General features: G+C 50.3%; 2 protein-coding genes across 3 annotated transcripts in view; both read right to left on the bottom strand.

Moving 5' to 3' along the window:
- Positions 1-13,500, bottom strand: part of ATP6V0D1 (ATPase H+ transporting V0 subunit d1) — a 37,048-nt gene extending 23,548 nt beyond the window's left edge. The window contains exons 1-2 of the mRNA XM_056361002.1: positions 13,304-13,500; positions 3,349-3,520 (exon numbers count right to left, since the gene is read on the bottom strand). Of these exons, the coding sequence (XP_056216977.1) occupies positions 3,349-3,520; positions 13,304-13,433 (302 nt within the window). The 5' untranslated portion in view covers positions 13,434-13,500. The remainder of the gene's footprint in view (positions 1-3,348; positions 3,521-13,303) is intronic.
- A 240-nt stretch (positions 13,501-13,740) lies between these two features.
- Positions 13,741-18,140, bottom strand: AGRP (agouti related neuropeptide). Of its 2 annotated transcripts, none has more exons than XM_056360917.1 (4): positions 17,942-18,140; positions 15,437-15,627; positions 15,067-15,161; positions 13,741-14,436 (listed from the first exon to the last, which is right to left on the bottom strand). In XM_056360917.1, the coding sequence occupies exons 2-4, from the start codon at positions 15,609-15,611 to the stop codon at positions 14,245-14,247; spliced, it is 462 nt and encodes a 153-aa protein (XP_056216892.1). In that variant the 5' UTR covers positions 15,612-15,627; positions 17,942-18,140; the 3' UTR covers positions 13,741-14,244. The 2 variants fall into 2 exon arrangements, with proteins under 2 accessions (XP_056216892.1, XP_056216891.1); XM_056360916.1 differs by lacking the exon at positions 17,942-18,140 and adding an exon at positions 17,353-17,796.
- Between the last annotated feature and the right edge of the window lie 533 nt (positions 18,141-18,673).

Below are 18,673 nucleotides of genomic sequence, written 5' to 3'. Positions count from 1 at the left end.
CTTTCTACCATTTTCTATTTCAATTCAGCCTGTACAGTTTTAGCACATGGACACATTCAGTTGAGCACAATTTCTTCTTCTGACCACCTGGTGCCTCACTTGCCCTGTCTACCAGGACCAGTCTTTACCATTTCCTGCTCAAGTTTCATTAACTACCCTAAAAGAAAGGAGTGGAAACAGTCATGTTCAAAAGCCAAAGACAAATCGCCCTACTACGCCTATCTGTGTGCACAGCCAGAGCAGAAGATAAAGCGGTACAGGCTTGTCCCAGTGTCACCAGGTAGGCAGGATGACACAGTAGCTCTGTGTGCACAGGCACAACATCTCCAGCACTGCCAACATCCTCTGGCCGAACATTTCTATCGGGCTGCCTACATACATGCCTGGGTAAATGAAGGCTATTGGCACAAGTCTGTGCTGCCAGCCTCCTAACAGAGCTGTCCTCCACTCCAGCTATTTGGGATGTGCATTGGGAAGCTTCACACTGTCAGCAGACAGAATCTCTGAAACTTCTGCACCCTGCCCCAAACCAAGACCTACCCATGGGACAGTTTCAGGGAACAAAACACAGCCTGAAAGGCAGCCCCACAAGTCATGTCTAGTCTACACTCTTTTCTACTGGCCCAGTCATTAAGTACGTTAGGATTATCAACAGAAGATATTAAGACCCACCAGGCAAAACCAGCATCCTCTCCAAACTCCCTTCCGTTTCACTGTTCTCATTCTTCCATTTTAACTTGTCTGTAGTGTCATCAGAAGTTATTAAAGCTTCTAATACACTGATAGTGACTCCCACCTTGGACCAGCGGAAGCTGATAACACCTTCTCTATTTCATTAATACTCCGTTGGTATGATGAGTGCACACCCAGAGGAAACTCCTCCATCAGCGGTGCAGCAGCACCACAACACCACACAGCTGAACACTTGGACTCCTTGCTCTGCAAGAGAGTGGAGACATTTCCCCTGCTTCCCCTTTTGCCTCCCTCTAGGCAGCACGCACTGCAGAAAATCTTGTGGGTAAAAAGGAAAAGAGATGAGAGTGAAGACAACTCAAGGAAGAACATTGTGTGCCAAATGGAACCAATATATTCAAGAAGAGAATACACAGTAGGCAAGAGATACAGGTATCTGCATAGAATTATGTTTTGCTATAGAGAACTCATCAAAATCAGAGACAGAAGCAGAACAAGGTCAAAGTTAAATCAAGTTGAGTGCCGAGTATCAGTTTTAAAATTAAGTCATTCCAATAGCTGGCAAGAACCAGCCTCTCAGATTACACGAGAGGTTTAAGGTCTTCTGCACAACAGCTCAAGCTGGATGTAGACACTGGGTAAAGGCCAACAGGACTGGTGTAACAGGAAGCTGGATTTCCACAGCCATTCACAGTTTTCCTACCAAGTCACGCAGTGTGTAGGCAGAGCAGGCATGGTCTGAGAACTTTCAGTTCATCTTTCCCATGCACTGGTTTTCCAAGTGAGACTGTTATGGAACAGCAAAGTTTTAAAGCCTGCAATATACTCATGTGCCCTGCCCAGACTATTGCCTTTAAACATATATGACAGAAGCTAAAAGACCGTTAGTGCTTACTCTGATACTTCCATAGAGACTAGGCACTTCCATAAACCTGTAGGGCAGCAAAGGAAAAGCACCACTGGAGGACAAACGCCAGGCTCAAACAGTACTGATGTTTTTACAAGACGTTTGAGAGAATAGAAGAGATTGCTCCATACAGCTAACATGAGCTAGAAACCGCTTCATCCATTGCGAACACTGCTGCAAAATGAGGATTTAGTAATGTCTTGCTGATGAGTTGTTATGTCTTGCCCTGTATTTGGAGCCAAATATGAAAACTCTGAGTTTCAGTGTCAGGTATATAAGGAAAAATTATTGCTTAGAAAATAGGAAAGGCTTAAGAGACAGGCAGCTCTAGCACAGTGACCCAGAAAATAATAGCTATCAGCCACAAGGTTAGAAAAACAAGATAGTGGTAGTGTCCAGATATAAAAAGGACAGAACAGGAAGGAATGTGGCAGAGAAGCAGGTCTTTAATCAATATTTGCACATGCAGAAAATGCCACAAATAGAACAGAATTTAAAAATCTTTGAATCAGCCACAAAGGCCTTTCTACATCAGCCTGCCTCAATCAAAAATCTCTAGGTGGTAAGCAAGATAACACACAGAACTGCCAAAAATCAAGATTAAACAACACTTGTCAGAGTGCCTGTGATTAGCCCAAGCTCACTGTATCAAATAAACAAATGCTGATTTATTAAGTTCCTACCCAAGAACAGAGTGCAATCTTCTTCTCAGAGATGCAAGTTAAAGTCATGTTCTGCTGAACCAGAAATTCACTTTTGTCCATGAGGTATCTCCTTGATGGTTAGAGAAGGCAGTCATCGGCTATGCAGTTTGCAAAACAAACTAGAGCTTACAGGAAAGTAGACTAAAGAAAGGAAAAAGGGCAATTTTACTTCCATGTTTCAGATGCAAACTAGCACAACTGGCATCGCATTGAGGCTAGCAATTTCATTTCATTACCAACTGAAACAAGAGCAGCACACAGGGAAGCAGCGGGTTGTGCAAAACTGCTAGGAGAACACACCTGAGAGAACACTATGCTATTTCAAGCTTCTCACATCAGTTGAACCTGCTGTGGAAGCGCACACACCCCAGGTCTTTTCATGCTCTGGCAGAGACATGCTGAGGCTGTGGCAGCCCTGTCTTTCCCTGCTGTGCATTCTAGACCCTTCCTTCCCCTAGTGCCAGCATTTGTTGGATCCCGCTGAGCTGCCTAAGAAAAACAAATTAGTCAAATATTAACCCCAAAAGGGAAAAACTGTTCAATTTTTGGCCAGCTCAACTCCCTGAACCAGTCTGTGACAGGGTCAGAGGAAAGCCTACAGCCCCTGGCATGGGACAGCAGGATCACAACAGTCCTGACAAAGGCTGATCGACCTCAGTGGGTCAGAACCAGCATGCAACTGCTGTCAGGCATGTGCACAGCATGCATATATTTTGCAGCAGGATCACATTTTAAAAAAAACCTGTAACACAAGTGACAAGGGTAAGTAACAGCTTTAATAAAGATGGAACCAATTCTGCAAGAAAAGGCAGCTAAGTAGCTGCACCAATGAAGCATACACAGCCTGGGAGCAAAAGCCTTTAACAGTGTAGCAATACTCTGCTGCTGGTTTGAGACCTCCAGATACAACCAAAACAGTTTCATTCCAGAAGCCGCAGAAAACACAGCAGCTGCTGGGCTAAGTGTAGAAGGCTGTTCAGAGAGCCCTCAAGTCAGTAAGAACACCAGTGTTTCAAATGTTGTTCATGAACGGGTGGTACTCACGTGATGAAGTCCAAAAAACTTGCTAGGGGTTCATATGCATGGTTCCTCATGTGACGAAACTCCACCACCATCTTCTCCTTCAGCTTGTCATCTATGACTGAGACAGTGAGTGGGGAGGCTTCGTTGGCCAGGAAGTTTCCATAGTCTGTGCTCTGGAGGTGCAGTTTCAAGTCTAAAAAGGAAAGAAATATTCCACTCTGTTGGGTTTGCGTTGTTATGGGTTTTTTAAAGCACACCCAAGACAGCTGTTGCTCAGCACTTTTTATGGCATTCTCTTCTGTGAAAGATCATTTAGATAAACCCCATGTATTTAGTCATACACTCAGATTTGTGCTCAGTTTTACCATGGACTATCCAAACACTGGAAAAGATCAGTGTTTCAGCATACCAGCCTTGCCCCATCTTAAAGATGAAACCGTAACATTGTCTGTGTAACTGAGCACACACCTGTACCAGCTGTCCACTGTACTTGATCAAGGTGAAAGATTACTATTTTTCTAAGAAGTATTTGCTAGAAATCTAGAAAAAAGAAACAATTTAAGCACTTCCTCTAGCCAAAAGGGCTCTGGTTGCAGGCTTCTCTGAAGCAATCACTGCTGAGAACCTACCTGCACCTACAAGCAAGTTTCCTCAGATACTAGTGATGTGGAGGCATCTGAAAAGCTTTCAAAGCCAAAGACACAAACAGCAATCTTGACATTATAAAAAAAGCTAGGTATTACATCATCAAGTCAGTCCAGCTAATTGCACTGGTAAAGAGAAGTGAGGGACTGGTGAAGAGGAAGGGCTTTTAACTCTGTCTTGTAAGGTAGGCAACCCCTGCCTAGGATGGAGGAACATGCTCAGAAGCCTTCCCCTCCTCCAGTGTCAAGTAGAGGAAACCTTTGTTTCCTCTGCTACCCTTACTGCAGGTCAGGTGCCCAACCAAGCTGCAGTTCTGGCCAACAAGCAACCACAACATGCTGAGCTCTGTGAAGATAAAAGTCCTATCTGAGCCAAAAGCATTTAAGCGTCTCTATGGAAAAACTGAATCCAGAACTGAGGAACGTCATATAATCCTACTCCTGAAAGCACTACTAGTTGCACTGGTACATAATGTTCATCTCTCCTCAGCTTCACCTCAGAAAGCCAGTTAGGTAAGCACCCTCACAAGGATTCAAGACCTTTATGGGCGAAGGAGAGTAGCTGGAAGAGTTTAGTCAAACCAGATGTGAACACATTGTCCAGAGAAAACAAAAAAAAAAAAAACAAAAAAGACATTTCTCCCTGGTTTCTCTGAAGCAGGAGCACTGAGGCTGCCTTTCACTGAACCACGAAGTCCTCAGCATTATGGCGTTAGCATCCACAGCACCGAGGACAGACCAAGGACTCAGCCAAGCTTGAGTTTGATCTTTTGATGTTATACCCACCTACAGGCACAAGCTGGAGAGCATCCTCCGCATCGGGCTGCAAACCAAGCTTGCACTGTACAGTGCAATACTGTCCTCAGCCTGAGGGATGGAAGGGTCAAATGGCTTTCAAGCTGACTTCAGCTCTTCTGGGTATTTCCAAAGGAATCTAGTGAAGATGTTTTTGATCCAGCACTTTTTAATTCCTAAGACTTACCACTGCTAAGTCTCACAGGTAACACAGTGGTTATAGAGACAGGGTGGAAAAGGACAGAGACTTAACAGCACTCAGTTTCTGCCATGTTTATCAGTGGTTTACAGGCGAGTTTGGTGGTACTTTTAGTAAGGAATCCTGGATGCAGCAGAATGAGCTACCATTCTACCAAACATTATCAACTTACACTCACACTTTCGAGGCAGGAAAACATTGGATAACTTGGACAATGGAGTTTTCAACATGAACCTTGCCACAAACACTGGATCATGCCAAAATCCAGAATGCCGCTCACCTCCACACAGCCTGCACAGGACTGTTATTGATGGTAATCACTTCCTAAACCCTGCAAAAAGCCCAGCTCACAGGCAGCACCCGGCACACAAAGAGTTCTCACCCATCTGTTTTGCAATTGCTTGATTTTTGAAAGCTAAGATACAGTTACAGAGGGGAAATCTACCAGAATTACATCTTAACGAGCTTCAGACCCTCTTTTGAAAGCTCTGGGATGATGATCTTTGGAGTCCTAGTGGAAATTAAGTTTCACTATCAGGGCTTTACTCCTTTACTTGTAGCAAGAGGCTAGAGAAAGCATGGAGCAAAGTTCAGCAGCTGCTCAGTGAATATGAGGGAGAGGGTCCTGGTGAGAGTATTACACCCATAAAAAAATCAGACTGTTAGGAGAAGGCACAGGGGACTGCTGTAGCTACATTCATACACCTCTACTTGCAGTCCTCTGTAATTGTGCAGAGCTCCAATGAAAACTAAGCCTGCCCAAAAGGTTGTTTTGCAGCTATACAGGACCTTGGAGAGGAAGCAGCTATTGCAATCCTACCAGGTCGTAAGGAAGCTGCCAGAAATTTCACCTTGTTTCCTCAACTCCCATTCTGCTACTTCAAAACCATCGGCTCCTTTTGGTGTCATCACAACCTGCAACTCTGCTCTTACTTTTGAGACTGCAAGAAGCCACCTTGCTACCAGGTGGCACAAAACAGAGTTTGCAGTACCATCCACTTCCAGGAATTCAGAGCTGCATTGCATTTAGACCAGAGTCACACAAAGCTGCATGCTGTGCCTTGCAGCCTCTGCCTCAAACAGCTCTGAGCAAGCTCCCATGAGCTGCTTGGCTAGAGCATTTTGTCCTGCTTGATGAGGAGGGTGCCCCCCCCAACTCCACAGCACAAGAGCCAACACAACATTATGTTGCAACTGGAATAAGGGCCACATTTATATAACTCTTGGAATTCATTTTTATGGGAAGGCCAGCCACGAACTGTAGGAACTAAACTCTTCTGAATCTCCTAGCATCCAAGCAGACAGAACAGAACAGTATTTTCCAAAAATTGGACTGGATTTATAAACCCTGACTCAATGCATCCTATGGCGTACCAGTGCCTTACATGAGCCTATCCTCCTCCAGCTGCTGGGCCAGTCACTGAGCCCCTACCAAGAGGGTGTGGGAGTTTTTAATAGGACTATTCACATGCCAGGCTTTTCAGTTAAGAACGAACTAATCCCGTGGTTTCACAAATCCCCTGCCAGAAGAGCTGTCCCAGTAGCATGGTGACTAATAAATAGACCCACTGCTGAGCAAGCCCCAAGCTCTCCAAAAGCTCAAGTTCCTATTTCCTAACGCAAGTTCAGACAGAGCTGGAGTTGGCCTCTGGCAGCAATAGCAGCACCTCAGCAGGGGCGGCTGCTAGAGATCCCACACGCTGCATGTCGACAAGACACTGGCTGCTGCGAGTCTTCTACCATGCCTCCTCCCCAGCTGCCTGCTGAAAAGCAGAGATCTGCACCAAGAGCCCAGCAGCACCCGATGAGCTCCTCCAGATGCTAACAGCAGCACACTGCCTCAACCCTGCAACCAGTTTTGAGAGGTACATTTGCCTGTTTCGGCATTTTTTCAAGTGGTTCACACACTTAAAGAAAGTGACTGAGCCAGCATTTGGCAAGGGTGTGCCTGAATTACCACAACTTTTGTTCTCTCTCCTCCCCCGCAAAAGCTAGTAAACTATGGCCAGGTCACAATTCCCAGAAAGCTGCCTCATGCAAGAACACAACAGCCTGTCAGAACAACAGCCTTTTTCTGCTGAGTATTCAAGTAGGGTAGCGCTAGAGATTACAGTGACATGTACTTACAGCCACCTCCTTTCAACACTTGGATCGGGCCCTCTGTTTTTGATGCAGCTGGCTGTACATGAGGCATAAACACGACTGAAGCTTTATTCAACATACCACTGTGCCAACACCTCAACATTTCAGATGACATTTTCTTGTGAGACTTCAGATCCACAGTAATATGACTATTCTCTCCTGCAAGTTTGCTTTGTCATAACAAGGAATCGAGCCTTTACTGTCTTTCAGACAACTGTCAGCTATCAAAGCCCAGCCTGTACACCCTACTCAGAGTGACTCATGGCCCCACCAGCTTGTACTTCCACCCCTTCCTTCTTCAGCATCCTCCCATAACTCCATTGGAGAATTTTGAATCAAGTTAAAGGCTCAAGCACTTCCAGGCAAGGAGAGATCTCTCTTCTTGCACCCAGGCACAGAACTAGCTTTCGCAACTTCCAAGCTGAACTGATGCTTTCACACAATTATCTGCTGTAACCCTGACATCTCACTCCAAAGCACCCGGGGCCATCACCGCATATATAAAAATTAAAGTATCATTTGCCATCTCCCAGGCCTGAGGCAGTAAAGCAGCTGAGGGATTACACAGCAGTCTGCAGATACCTACATCGCCCACATCTCCCTTCAGATGACTGCAGCCATTACCACCTGGCTTGTTGCTGTCTGTTTGGTCTCTTTATAGCCCCCAACCAGACACTCCTGAAGCCGATTCTCTGAAATCTCACCCAAGAAGCACCCAGAGACCCTTCATTCCTTGCAGAATTTAGGACCTTTTCCATGGTTGCATACCACCAGCAGTGATATGCCCCCTTTCCCCTGCTGTCAGGCAGCAAATTCCTCTGGGCCACAGCTAGACACAGAGAAGCATCATCTTTGGCCCCTTCCCCTATCAGTCTCACCTCTAGCTCTTCACCTTGCCATTTGAGATGTCCTCAGCACCAAACAGCAGCCTGTATTTCTAGCCTAGCCTTTCCTGGAGTTGAACTCAACCTCCCCAGAACTTCCAACCCAGCACAGCCAGGTTTTGTTTCCTTAGAAGCCCCTCAACAAGGTAGCCCTCTCCAGATCCTTCCAAAAGGTGAGGTAACCCCTCCTAATCTGCCTGCACCTCCAGTAAGCTTCACCTCTACGTACTGTTCCCCCCCACCCTTCAAGCGCAAGCTGCACTAAGTCAGCTGTAACCTCAGAGGTCCCGCACACTGACAGGACATCAGCCTGGCCCCTAGGCAGCAGTTTAACAGAGAGGCAACGAGTCATTCAGAATCAAAGAGAAACAGAGCAGAAAGCAGTCTCACACTGCAATAGCCGAGAGCAGAGGAAAAACAAGACGAAAGCACTGACAGGCTGCCGAGCAGTAGTACTTGCCAGGAAACCCAGACAGCATCATCTTCTGATGAGGGGCAGGACCCAAACAAGGGCTGAAGCTCCAGCAGCGCTGAGAAGCTGACCTCAGCTGCTGCTTGAAGTTTAGCTAGCAGAAGCTATGAAGCAGGTCTCTGCCCAGTAAAGGAGGCCAGAACAAACACCAAAGAGCCTCTGCTGAACCCTGCAGGAAGCCAGAGACCACAGGGCTTGTTTGCCACCATGATTTAGCAGGCTGTGGAAGTGCCATCTTTCTTCCAATAAATCATGTTTTCCTTGAGCTTGTTTTAATAGGACAGCTGATTTAACCAGTTACAGCCTGTGGTTACACTGGGGGACACAGGACAAAGCACCAAGATTAGCAGGACAGCCTTTTGACTACTGCTCTGTTGCTGCATGAGCAGCCAGCATTCACAGGACAGGAATGGTCTACACCTTCCTTGGGTCTCACTGTTCCCATATGCCCTGCCTTACCTGGCAAGTGAAAGCTCCTGGGGACAGGGCTAGTCCTCCTGCACAGTCCCAGCATGCAAGGGTCAGCTTTTCACAAGGGGCTTCTAGATGTCAGGAGCCAGAGAGCATCATCATCGTGCTTTTGAAAGCTCCCGACCACATTATGGCTTGGTTTCTATATCCACCCAGTTTGGGGTTCAGACTGAACCATTCAGAGTTGAAGATAGATCCAAGCATGTCCACACTTCAGGACCATCAAGTGGCTTCTCCTTGCTTGGTCATACAGCAAAGGAGACGCATAGGAAAGGATCCCCACACACCCAGGAGAACATCATGAGCTTCACCATGGAATGAAGCGCCAAAAGCACTCTTGGAAGTAATCTATAGCCCTCACAGCAATGCAACTTCTCTACACAAGAGAAGGCACGCTGCCCATGTCGTTAAGCTGAAAGAGAAGCCCAGCTCCAGCCTTTAGGGGCCCAAATTCCAGGACCACAGTGATAAAATGGAAGAGAGAAGGGTAGCACAGCTTTTCCCACTCCTCTCAGCGAAAGATGTGGTGAACACCCTGTACATAACACCATAAAGCAAAGGCAGCCTCCAGGGGAAAAAAAAGGACCCTTGGGACCATGAAAACAAAAGCATACACTGCACTTGGCAGAAGCCTGGTACACAGAGGACACGCTCCCCAACATGCATCTGCTGGAGGTAAGAGTCCACAGCCCTGCTTAGGCAGGCCATTGCTTTGGTTCTGTGGTCAGACAACAGGAAGACAGACACACATCACCCTGCAGTGGCTCAAACATGTGCTCAGTATACTTCCAGATATTTCATCACCACTCCTCTGCATGGAGAAAGACAGAAGAGGAGAAAGTGGGGGAGAAGTGCATGTCTTTATATAGAAGAGGCATTTAAGACAGCAAATCTTATCAATCCACTCCTGAGCTGGCTGAAAGCAGCACATCCTTTCTGGGTAGCAAAGACTACACAGAACAGCTCTGGAAATACTCTTCAAGACTCAAAAACAACCAATCAACCTGTCCAGTCGTGGTTTACTCCATGCCATCCACCCTAAATTGAGAGTTTAGTGCTCACTATGTATTGCTACAGATGCATTTGACAGGAAACACAGGTCCAGCACACATGAGGATACCATTCAGGCAGACCACCGTGGACTCCAGCTGGCATGGAGCCAGGCAGTCTAGGGTGACCTACTTGCTTCAAGCTCTCCAATTTCACTGTTGAAGCCTGTGGACCAAACCAAGGAGATGAGAGAACCCCGGTCTTGGAAATCCCTTCTTTCTAAAAGGGGCACATTTATTTTCTTCTGCTAGCCACCCTTTGTCTCCTAAACACATCTTTGGGGGTCAGACAGTTACTCTGCTCTTCCCCAAGCTGATGTGACACACCACCACTACTTTGGGGTTACAAGGACTGAAAACTGAAGAGTTTTCACAGGACAAGTCCACACCAGACCAATACCTGCAGGCTGAGATGCACAAATAAAACACGACAAATTCCTGTGGGGCATGAGACTAGTTCCACATACAGCTTAAGCCAAAGACAGGACACATTCCATCCTCCCATGCGCACACCACTGTTTCCATAAGAGGTACAAGTCCCCAGCTGAGCCAACTGCACGGACAGCAGCACTAGGACCCCCAGAGTGGTGGTGGAAACACACAGCCTCTGAAAAGCCTCTCCCAACAGAGGCCCACACTAACAAGCTTGAGCCAACTACCTGCCACTTCTCAGCTGGCCATTCTGCAGCCTTGTTACCCAGCGAGAAGGCAACACAGCCTGCTGCTGGATTTCACCATACCAATCACATTCATAGCATCAGCAGGTCAGAAAGAAATCTGTTTCTACACTGCTGCCGTGGAAGCAAGAGGAATATTAGCAACAGCAGACTCATGACCACTCACCCAAAGGTCAAGAAATTCCTATTTCTAAAGAAGATGCTTTTGTGGACTTCCCGGGTTCCACATACTTTCTGCAGTACAAAGCAGTGCAGACCAAGAGTAAAGCCTGTCAGTCACTTACATTCCAGGCCCAGCCTGAACTCTGCTGCTTAGAAGCAGCACTACTGTCCAACAGCTCTTTATTCTCCAGAGGTGATACCAGACCTCTAACAGGCTACCACAGCTTTTAGGAGCTAGAGACAGCTCACCACCCTTTTGACAGTAGACATCTGGGTGACTCATAAATTTGGTAAGCCAAGACAGATTCCATTCAAGAACACATCCATGCTCACACCTCTGAAGCAGAGGAAAGCAGCTCCAAGTCCTTCACTGACACCTTGTGTCAGAAGCAGGAATTGGCTGCAACAGAGAGAGCTAAGCATGTTCCAAGCGATACCCAGCACAGGTGTAAGCACACAAGGACCTCTGGCTGAGAAACAACCAGAGCACCAGGACTTTTGGGGCTGAAAGAAGGGATTAAGCATATTATCGTGGAGGGTTTCAAGACAAAACTTAAGCCAAAACAGCACTGTCACCCTGCCCTTGGTCCTTGTCATGTTTTCCTGCCCTTTCTTAAAGCCAGCTCAGGAGCCTGCCTGACCACAGCAAGCCTGTTTGGCTCTGTGTATGATTATCAAGCAGCAAGAGCTGGAATCGGCTTACTTTGTGATCAGACAAGCAGAAATGACGAGGATCATGCAGAAAAGCATGATCTCCTCCTTCCAGCAGCACTAAGCTGTCAGCTCAAGTCCTGAAGCAGAGAATTTAATTCCTTTGTGCTTCCAGACTGATCCAAGCACACCAGAGGGAGCAGCCTTTCAGACCTGGAAGCACAACATCCTCCAAACAATGCCAATACCCGTGACCAGCCAGATACCCGATTCCCAGGGCCAGTCCCAGAACAGCCTGGGTCCTTCGTGACTTCTCCATGGCCAAGGTGAGTATTCACTCCAGGACTGGGACTAACTGCAGAACCAGACTTGCAGGCAGGACACGGTGGCAAAGACAGAACAGAAACAGTGGAGAAGAATGTATGAGTAGTTTATGCCCAGGCACGTATTTTGGCTGCTAATAAGCTAGCCACTGCCTGGATTTAGTGCAGACAAGCATCTGGTTGAGAAAAAATGCATGTTAAAAAGTCCATGGAGCACAGAAAATGAGTACTGTAACAGGAAAATCAGAACTAAAGGGACAGAGAAAAGAAATGGTCTGACCACAGACCTATGTAAGTGATCAAGAACAATGTTCCTTTGAAGCAAAATCCCTCTACAAGGGCACACTAGTCAGGGGCACAGAAAGCAAAGTGGTGGAGGAAGGAGATTGGCAGCGAAATTCGGACAGCCTTCAGACTCTGAATGAAGCTCAAGAAGTAGGACAGCAGCAGCCATCACCAGAGAGCTGTCAGGGACAAGACAGTAACAATACCAAGACATATAGGAACCCCAAACTAACTCATTTCAAACGCATAAAACACCACTCCAAGCTAGGTTTATGCAACTTGGTTCAGAAGGCAAGTAGGGGCTGGGGGGGGCGGAGGAGCAAGCTATTTGGTGCAGAAAGACTCCCTCTTTCAGGCCCCAGGCTCCAAAGCAAGAATGACAGAGACTGCTGCAAGCAAAGAGCTGCAAAGAAGTCTAGCCAAAAAGGGGCTTCAGTCCTAAGTAAAAGCACCCTGGGTATTTTTAAGGTAGAGACTGAGGTACAGGACAGCACTCTGCTCCCATTCTGTTGCTTAGCATTTGAGTGAGCAGCTTCAGGTAACTTCCATCATGGTTCAGCCAGCCATGGATCCCTCTAGGTAGTCAGTATTAATTTAAATCACTCATCAATGATCATCAAGATAAAGCTGATGCATAACTAGCATTTTTAGAAGAAAGCATTATCCAATAATTACCATCCCATTGACCAAAACAACCATCTCTAGATACATATGTTTCCAGCCTGTTTCAACAGAGACTTAGTTTTGATCTTCATGTTTTGCGGTCCAAGTTCTGGATGCCAATGAGTGAAAACTGTTAAGCAGGTCACTGATACAGGAGAAAAAAATTTAGCCTGACAGACCCGCCAGGCTCCCAACAACCGCAGGACATGCACCACAGCTACAGGGCCACCTCAAGAAAGCACTGGGAACTCAAGCTTCCTTAAATGGCTGTATCAACTGTTGCAATCACACGGCCGGGCTGACCGGGAAACTGAGTCAGCTGAGCTCAGAGTGAGCAGCCGGGGGGGACGGAGGACGCGACCAAGTGCCTGCTCAGCTAAGGGGTGAAGAAGGAACAGCGCCTCCAAAACGCCGCTATCGGCTCTTTTCCTCAGTGCCACACAGCCCCTCACCTCCCCCTCACTCTCACGCCGACCGAGTTTCCCCCTCAGCCTGGCGGCCAGGCCTTCCCCTTAATATGGGGGGTCCCCGCCCGCCTCAGAGCGCCGTCGCCACTCACCCTCTAGGCTCTCACACTGCACCAGGTTCACGTAGTCACCTTGCCGGAGCACTCCCGCCTTAAAACCACGTACCAACCCTTCCAGGTAACCGTTATCCACGTTAAAATACAACTCGGGAAAAGACGACATGGCGGCGACAGACAACACGGGTGAACAACCCCCCAGCGCCTCACGTGACCTGCCCGGCGCTCACGTGACGCTACGCGCGCGCCTGTTCCCGCCCCTTTCCCAGCAGGCAGTGCGAGGGCGGGAAGTGCCTCCGGTGGGGGTGGGGCGGGGCTGTGAGGAGCGGAATGGCGGCTGCTGGCAGCGCCGCGCCCCGCAGTAACGCCTCTTCCATCCCCACAACCACACCTTCCCCCAGCAGCAGGCCTGAGGCTGGCCTCCAGCACGCCTGAAAGCCTTTGTGTGGGGTTTGTAGGGCTTTTCACAGTCTCCACGGACACATTTTATCCTCTTAGTGCAGCTGTGGTGGAGGCGGTGGTGGTGGTCTGTGCTGGTTGCAGCCACGCTGCAGGTACTTGGTCACTGATTCCTTGGGGCTGATGGCTTGCAGGTGTAAAGCACCCTGGGGCCACTATGATCGATACTGGCAAAAGAACACAAGTAAAGCCTCCAGCGCAAGTGAAACGTCACATCCTGGAGCACCTTCCAGCCTTGAGATCGCTCACCTAGCCAGGAGGGGCCCTGCAGAAGCTGCTCGGGGGGGAAAAAAGCTCATTTGGTTTGATATGGGGGTCACCCTTGGCTGTTTGGACATGGTGCCCACCTGGATGCAGGAGCCCTGACCTTGCCGCTACCCCTCTTCCCCAAGATCCCAAGCAGACACATGGAATCATTCCCACTCAACAACAGCTGTTGCTAATGGCTGGTTTATTAGAGCTGCAGAGGAGGAGGCAGCATGCGTGGGCAAGGAGCAGGCAGCCCCACGGCACAGGCACTAGTTCTTGCCACAGGGGAAGCTGGTGCTGATTTTCCTGCAATAGCAAAAGGCATTGAAGAAGCGGCAGTAGCAGGTGGCACAGGGGTCGCAGCAGGGGACCTGATGCCCAAGGCAGGACTCCAGCAGGCGGACACAGCGGCGAGGTGAGCGCTCTTCGCGACCTGCAGCTTGCGGTTCTGTGGATGATGCCTGCCAGAAAGAGAGGAAGAGGAGGGAAAGATTTGGTGCTGGACCACTATGCTAGCGATAAAGAACTGCATGGGAGAGAGCCAACAGTGGCTGCTGAAACCTGCTGCTGCCAGCAGTGGAGTGTTCTGTCATGCTCAAGCCCAGGCTCGAGCTGTTGGAGATCACCACTGAGCCCCGTGGGCTCCCTGTGGGTGCCACTGCCTCACCTAGCATGTCTCAAGGCCTTTAGGCACGCATTTATTTTGAAACACAGCTTTGATTTTAGTGAAGGGTGCTGCGCCTTCTGCCTGAACAGAGGCACTGGGGGCCAATCCAGGCAAGTTACAGCACTGCCCAGTGAACTCTGGCTCTGCAGAGGCTTCCTGGGCTGTGCTTGAGGTTAATTAAACAGATTGCAGGAGTCTGGTCCCTCAAACCACTCTCCTTTGAGTGCTGGAGCCCCTCGCAGCTCTGGACAGCCCCAGCCCAGCCCTGGCTGCTCCCTAGCAGGAGATGAACAGGTACTCCCTTCCCAGGCAGCACCATGGTGGGCTCCAAACCACTCCTGGCCCCAGGGGCACAGAGAAGGCTGCTGTGGCCGGAGGCTGCCCACTCTTTCAGGTGTCTGTAGGACAGCTCCAGGAGTGTTACCTGCGGTTCCAGCACACCACCTCTCTGCATGAGGTCACCGTTGGCTTCTTGGACCTCCAGGGCCATCTGCTCAAACCCCAGCCTGGGGAGAGTTCCTGTGAGATACGGAGAGGATGGAGGAGGAAGCTGCTGGGGGGGTCAGCTCTTATTCTGCTACCCATGGATGTATATCCCCAGAAAAAAAAGGCCCCATTCCCTGTGGCTGCCAGGCTGCTTTCGCTAGCCAGCAATAGGAGAAGCTACATAGTTTTAAGGGGATCCCCTGCATCTGACCCTGGACATGGGGTCCCCACTTCAATTTTGGGGCCCTGGACATGCTAGCAAGCAGCTGGTGGGGGACTGCTGGAGAGTGGGGGGCCACAGGACTCACCTGCCGGCTCTGCAGACACCTCCTTGACTTTCCGCAGCAGGCTGGAGTACCGGGCTCTGTCTGCCCCTTCCAGCCCACAGCTCACCTTCTGCAGGTGGCCACAGCTGAGGTCAGCAGTGAGGATGGCCTGGATCCCCTGCAGCAGCCCACAGCACACCAGCAGCACGTTCAGCATGGTCCTGGGGGACAACCTGCGCAGAGGGGTCCTGGCCAATGTCAGCCCGCCCATTGGCAGCCTGGCCCTCGCCTCCACCCCACCACCATCACCCCCGAAGCAGCAACGCATCTGTGAGGGGCAGCCTCAGCCACTGTGCCAGGCTATTTGCTGTCTTGGACTTGAGAGCCTTTCTCGGGCCACCACACATGTGGCAGCTTCATGTGGACCCTCCAGAGCTGTAGGGCACCCTACATGAGGGCACATTCATGATCTCACCGCGGAGAGGGGTGAGCAGCAGAGGACAGACTGAGGCTCGATCTTTTTTGCGGCAGTTCATGGTCTCCCTGCCCCACACACAGCCTTCAGCATCTGCCAGACCATCGCGGTGCTGTGTGTTCACCACCTGCACGTGCACAGATGTGGCTAAAACATCCAACATGGCTCCTGCCAGCCACTTGTGCTCGCAGGGTGTGGAAATGCCACTAGTTTTAAAGATCAGAAGCTAATACTCACTGCCTAGTCTGCATCTGGGCTTGGGCATGCAACCAGGGCCTTGCAGGCAACAGCCAGGACTGGGATCTCACGAGGCCCCTGAGTACTACCACAGAGGCAGCTGTGTACCCAGCAGCAGTTCGCTCTGTGCCCTTTTCCACAGCAGTGCCGAGGGCTGCACAACTCACAGCCCAGCACCTCCCTGCTTCTCGCCCCACTCCTCTGTAACACCTCCCCCTCCCAGTTTCTCCCACAGCTATCCAGCTGCCAGCCCCTGAGCCATGTTTCTGCACACAGCCTTATGGGCAGGTTTGCAACGCATTGGTCAGGAGCAACATTATATGGTTGAAACATGAGAGACCTTCTGCACGTTGCAGCTGGAGCAGCTGCAACAGAAATCTCCCTGAGAGTCCCTGGGAATTTACAAACTGCTTTGCTACAGCTCCTTTTTCAACAAAACAACAGGATTTGGGCATAATAAACAATGTGAGGCTCCGAGAAGATAAAGTGTGACACGGAGGCTGGCAGAGCAAGCAGGTATGGATGAGATTTTGCTTAAGGACCATGGCAATGGGCTGGATGTCACAACCAAGGCCCTTGCAGGGGACTCCAGCCCCTCCGTGCCACCGTTACCTGAAAAACCCGCTGACACTCGACTGTGTGGCTTCTGTGTGGGAAGCGTTTGGATGCTAAGCCCCCTCAGCCTGGGTCGTGGACACCATCATCAAGAGATGTCCCCCCAGTTGGACCAGCCTGCAGTTTTCACCTGCCCCCAGTGCAGTGTTTGCTTCCCCCTCCCTGCTTGTGGGAGGTCCAGCAGAAGGGAGGAAGGTGAAGGTATCATGCTGGGCAGAGAGCGAGGCTGGGCTGGAGGGGGCTTGGTGGGGAAGAGGGCCACACCAGGCACAGTGGGGGGAAGACTGGGCGAGCTGAGCTGGGGCAGAGCAGATGCAGGGCTGGGCTGTGGGCTTTGGGGGCCTCAAAGTTGTAAAAAGTGGGGAGGCTTTTAGGGAGCAAAAGAAAAGGGGCTGGGGAGGGCACCCCCAGTCACTGCCAGCAGCCTAGTCCCATGAAACCCCACGCCTGCTGCTTTGGTAGCCTTGGGGCTCCAGCACCCCAGAGCTGTGCGGGCCACTCCTCACCTCCCCATCCCCACAAAACCTCCCAGCTCTTTGCCAGGAGCGACCCCTCCGCACCGTGGGGAGCCCCACAGCCATGGGTATCATGCCCTGAATGCCCCCAGACCCTTCCCATTGTAAGCACTGACCTCTCCAAGCAGAGAGGGGGCTTGCCGCTCGCTGCTCCACCGAGCTCGCTGGGAGCGCTGCTCCTGCTTTCTGCCTCAGTATCCTCCTCCCCACATGCTTACTGGAACTTATATTGGCTTTTAATTAATTAAGTGCTGTGGCCACATGACTCTGCTAACTACCAGGTAGGTGGGCTTCTCTGGGAACCAGGCTTTGTCTGAAAGGAGAGGCAGCTGGCAGGGCGATGCGCAGGAGGGAGGGCTCCTGCTCTGCACCCTGCACAACTGCGGGGAGGAACAGATCCCCACAGGCCCCAAACTCCCCAGTTTCTGTGTGGCGGTCCCTACCACCCTTCCAGGCCACTTCTCTTTCCAGCTGTGTCTGAGCAGAGCCACTGAGCCTGCAGGCTGGGAACACCTCCTAGTTCCCAGCTAGACAAATACCAGGGCTACAGGCTCCTTGCCAAAGACCGCTGAGCTCTCTGCTGGTTCTCAAATGGAATATTGCCCTCCCCCCCAGCTCCTAACAGGCACCCTGCCATAGCCCAGAACCTCCAGAAGCCCTCCAATGGTTGACCATTTGCCATCTGCTGATTTTTCAGGCTCCCACCTGTGCTAGCTGCATCCCATTGATGTATCCTTTGGAAAACATGTGGTTCCCCGAAGCCAGGCGCTCTCAGACGAGCTCCCTTGTGCGTCCCAGGCTCGACTCCACTGTGGGAAGGGAGGAACCAGCCACTCGGTTCTCCCCAGCCCCTGTGCTGGCTTTCACAGCCACCACATGTGTCTCCTTGAGCTTCTCAGTACAGAGACCTTCAAGGGCCGCTCCAAAACCCAAAGGGAGCTGCAGCCAGCCCGATGCAGCCTCAGTCACAGGGCCAGGCACTGGTGGAGGTGGCACCTCTGCAGTCTCTCACCGGCCAGGGCTGCAGGGGACATGTGTTACAGATGCAGCATCACAGCACACCACATGCCTGTCCTTGCTTTTTCAACTGAGGGCTTCAAAGCAGCATTGGCACATGTACAACAGGCAATTGGCTAAAGGATACAGACCTGCAGCACCCAGCACCCCGTCAGGAGGAGGACCCAGCCCTGACACACATGAACTTTTCATTAGGGGAGAGGAATGGATAGTCAGCCAAAAGAGGTGGTGGGAGATGCTGCTCACAGAGCCTCCACCGTCCCCTCCGGTACTGACGGCAGCAGATCTGAGAGCTGTTTGCTAGAAACCCCAGTGCCAGAAAGGAATCGCCTTTCTCTGTGGATCCCCAAACTCACACACAGGGTGGCTAATTGCCCAGACAGCCAGCGTCCAGGGGCTGCCAGCTCCTGCCTCCAGCCC

The sequence above is a fragment of the Falco biarmicus genome, chromosome 15 (genome assembly GCF_023638135.1).
Source record: "Falco biarmicus isolate bFalBia1 chromosome 15, bFalBia1.pri, whole genome shotgun sequence".
In the NCBI taxonomy this organism is placed as follows: Eukaryota; Metazoa; Chordata; class Aves; order Falconiformes; family Falconidae; genus Falco; species Falco biarmicus.
Note: the sequence above shows the minus strand (reverse complement) of the source record. Positions and strands in the feature narration are given on the sequence as shown.